The sequence below is a fragment of the Eriocheir sinensis genome, chromosome 57, assembly GCF_024679095.1.
Source record: "Eriocheir sinensis breed Jianghai 21 chromosome 57, ASM2467909v1, whole genome shotgun sequence".
In the NCBI taxonomy this organism is placed as follows: Eukaryota; Metazoa; Arthropoda; class Malacostraca; order Decapoda; family Varunidae; genus Eriocheir; species Eriocheir sinensis.
The window spans coordinates 657742-660600 of NC_066565.1; the positions used below are offsets into that span (position 1 = coordinate 657742).

The window sequence follows — 2859 nt, forward strand, 5'->3', positions numbered from 1 at the left end:
CCACCTCTCCACCTGGTCCTCTGTCTGGTGTTAGTGTGCTCCATCCCGCCCCGGTAAAGGTTCTAATTCCACCTCTCCACCTGGTCCTCTGTCTGGCGTTAGTGTGCTCCATCCACTTTCTTTCTTTCTTTCTTTCTTTCTTTCTTTCTCTTTCTTTCTCTCTTTCATGATAACAAAATTTCAGAATGACGAAAAAACTTTAATATATATTTACAAACAACTTTTTAACTTAATATTTAGACAAGCAGAAATAATAATAATAGTAATAATAACAATAACAATAATAATAATAATAATAATAATAATAATAATAATAATAATAATAATAATAACGAAATCAACGAACAAACTATCAAATCAAACTAAATTATTATTATTATTATTATTATTATCATTAAGGAAATATATAGGAACGTTTTTCACCTTACAGTAATAAAAATAATAAAAAGAAATTCAACTTTTTTCTCATAATTTTCTTTCTTTTTTCTTTTTATGGCACAGCAAATATTTTCTTGTGGTGTTTCCTTCCTCGACTCCTTGCTTAAATATTACGATTATGGGCTGGGACCTTAGGGAGCGTGGTGTCGTATTCTCTCTCTCTCTCTCTCTCTCTCTCTCTCTCTAGCTTTATTTTCTCACTTTTTTGTGTTTTATTTACAAAGAAAGAAAAGCAAGACTTCTAATATCTTTTTATCACATATTAGCCTCGAACACACACACACACACACACACACACACACACACACACACACGCACCTGTTGCTTGTTTATTTGTTTGTGTGTTTGTGTGCTCGCCCCGCCCCGCCTCCCCGCCAATCAGCTGTCAAAGGACAAGCGTGTGAGGCGGTGTGTGTGTGTGTGTGTGTGTGTGTGTGTGTGTGCGCGCGCGTGTGTTTGTGCACGCGTCGTTTGGCGGGTCGGCGCCTACCTGACGAAGGCGTGCGGGCGCCAGGCGTCGTGGTGGCCGCTGGGCACGTGGTGGTCTTGTGCGGCGTCGAATGTGAAGGCGTGCAGCTTGGCGGTGGCGTGCGTGGGCGTGTGCGCGGGCGTGTGCGCGCCGTGGTGCTGCAGCGGCGGCGTCACGTAGTCGGGGAAGTCGGGGTAGTCGGGGACCTCCTGCGTCGGCGACGCCTTCCACGGCTCCGGCGACGCTGTCACCGCCGCCTTCTGGCTGCCGCGGCTGCCCGCGCGCACCGCCACCGGCGCCGCCACCGCCACGCCGCCGCCGCCGCCCTCCGCCGCCGCCGCCGCCAGGGGCGTGGGCGGGGAGCGCCGCGGGGAGGCGAGCGGCGACTTGCGGGGGCGCGGCGCGGCGGCGGCGGCGTCGGGGCAGCCCCAGGGGGCGGCGGCCTCGCGGGAGAAGTCCAGGCCGGCGGTGGGCGCGTGCTGCTGGTGCTGCTGCTGCTGCTGCTGCTGCTTGTAGTGGTGGTGGTGGTGATGGTGGTGGTGGTGGTACTGCTGCTGCAGCTGCGCCGCCGCGGCGTACGACAGCGCGTGCGGCGCCGCGGTGGGCGGGGCGGCGTAGGCCTGGGGCGTGTAGGGGCCCCGCGGCAGGGCGGCGTTGGGCATGTAGGGCGCGGAGGCGGCGGTGTCAGCCTGCGGGCAACGGAAGGGAGGCTCATTAGGCGGCGCGGCACACGGGGCGGGGCGTGATGCCCTGCCCCCTGCCGGCCAGGCACCGTGCCAGGCGGGCGGCGGCACACAGCGTGAGTAGCACCGCGGCGGACACTCGGCACACACAAGAGGAAGAGGAAGAGGAAGATGGACGGCGCCGCCGCCGCGCCTTATAAGGACAAAATTGCTATATTTGCATGGCCAAGCGTGGCGGTGATGAGGTGTTGTGGGGGCTGTCGCGGCGGTGTTAGTGGTGTTAGTGGCGGGGTGGTGGCGGTGTGGCGGTGTTAGTGAGGCTGGCACGGGGGTGAGGGAGTCGCCCGGCAGCGGGCGCTAGACACACTCTGTGCCCCAGGCGTGGGCGTGCTGACCTACCTGGTAGGGGACGACCTGCGGGTAGTAGGCGTGGTGGGCGCGGTGCGCGGCTGCCGCCGCCGCCGCCGCCGCCGCGGCCGCCGCGGAGGCCTGCGCGGGGTCGTAGTGGGCGTGGGGCGCCAGGCCGTAGTGCAGCTTGGAGTGCACGGTGTAGTAGTGGTAGAGCCACGAGTTGGCGCGAAGCACCGCCGCCTCGCGCTCCCCCAGCACCTGGTTGGTGGCCACGATCACCGGCTGCTGCTGCTGCTGCTGGGGCTGGGGCTGGGGCTGGGGCTGCGGGGTGTGCTGCTGCCCTGACGGCGGGGACGGCGACGTCTGCTGTTGTCCGCCGCTTCCTCCTCCTCCGCCGGTTCCTCCCCCGCCGCTGCCGCCGGCGTTGCCGTGGTCGGCGGCGTCCTTGACCTGCAGGACGCAGTGCACCCACCGCCAGGTGCCGCCCGCGGCCTGCAGCCGCACCAGCAGGATGCACGACCGGTCCTGCTCGCTGGTGGTGACTGCAACGACAACGATGAAAACATGACATTAGCGCCGCCGCGCGGGACGGGAGAGGGAGGGGAGGGGGGGGGGGGGGACACGTAACACTGTGACACGCTGACTACTATGACATGAACCCTGGCAGGAGGGGGGGGGGGGAATTGATGTACCATGGGGCAGGGAGCGAGAGGGGGAGGGGGAGCCTGATCGAGAGCAGGGCGGGGCGGGGCGGGGCGGGGTGTGGGGATGACGGGAGGCGAGGGCGGCAGTGTATGCACAGGGACAGACAGACGGATGAAGATAAGCGGTAAACAGAGGCAGTACCGGCCCGGCAAGGCGCAGGGAGCAAGGTGACGTGTACAGAGGCAGCAGCGGCACTCTGTCGGGGTGTGCGGA

General features: G+C 61.0%; 1 protein-coding gene across 1 annotated transcript in view; it reads right to left on the minus strand.

Annotated features, from left to right (window-relative positions):
* Positions 1-433: 433 nt before the first annotated feature.
* The window catches only part of LOC126984392 (protein single-minded-like), a 22642-nt gene continuing 20216 nt past the window's right edge, over positions 434-2859 (minus strand). The window contains exons 8-9 of the mRNA XM_050838026.1: positions 1990-2483; positions 434-1596 (exon numbers count right to left, since the gene is read on the minus strand). Of these exons, the coding sequence (XP_050693983.1) occupies positions 925-1596; positions 1990-2483 (1166 nt within the window). The 3' untranslated portion in view covers positions 434-924. The remainder of the gene's footprint in view (positions 1597-1989; positions 2484-2859) is intronic.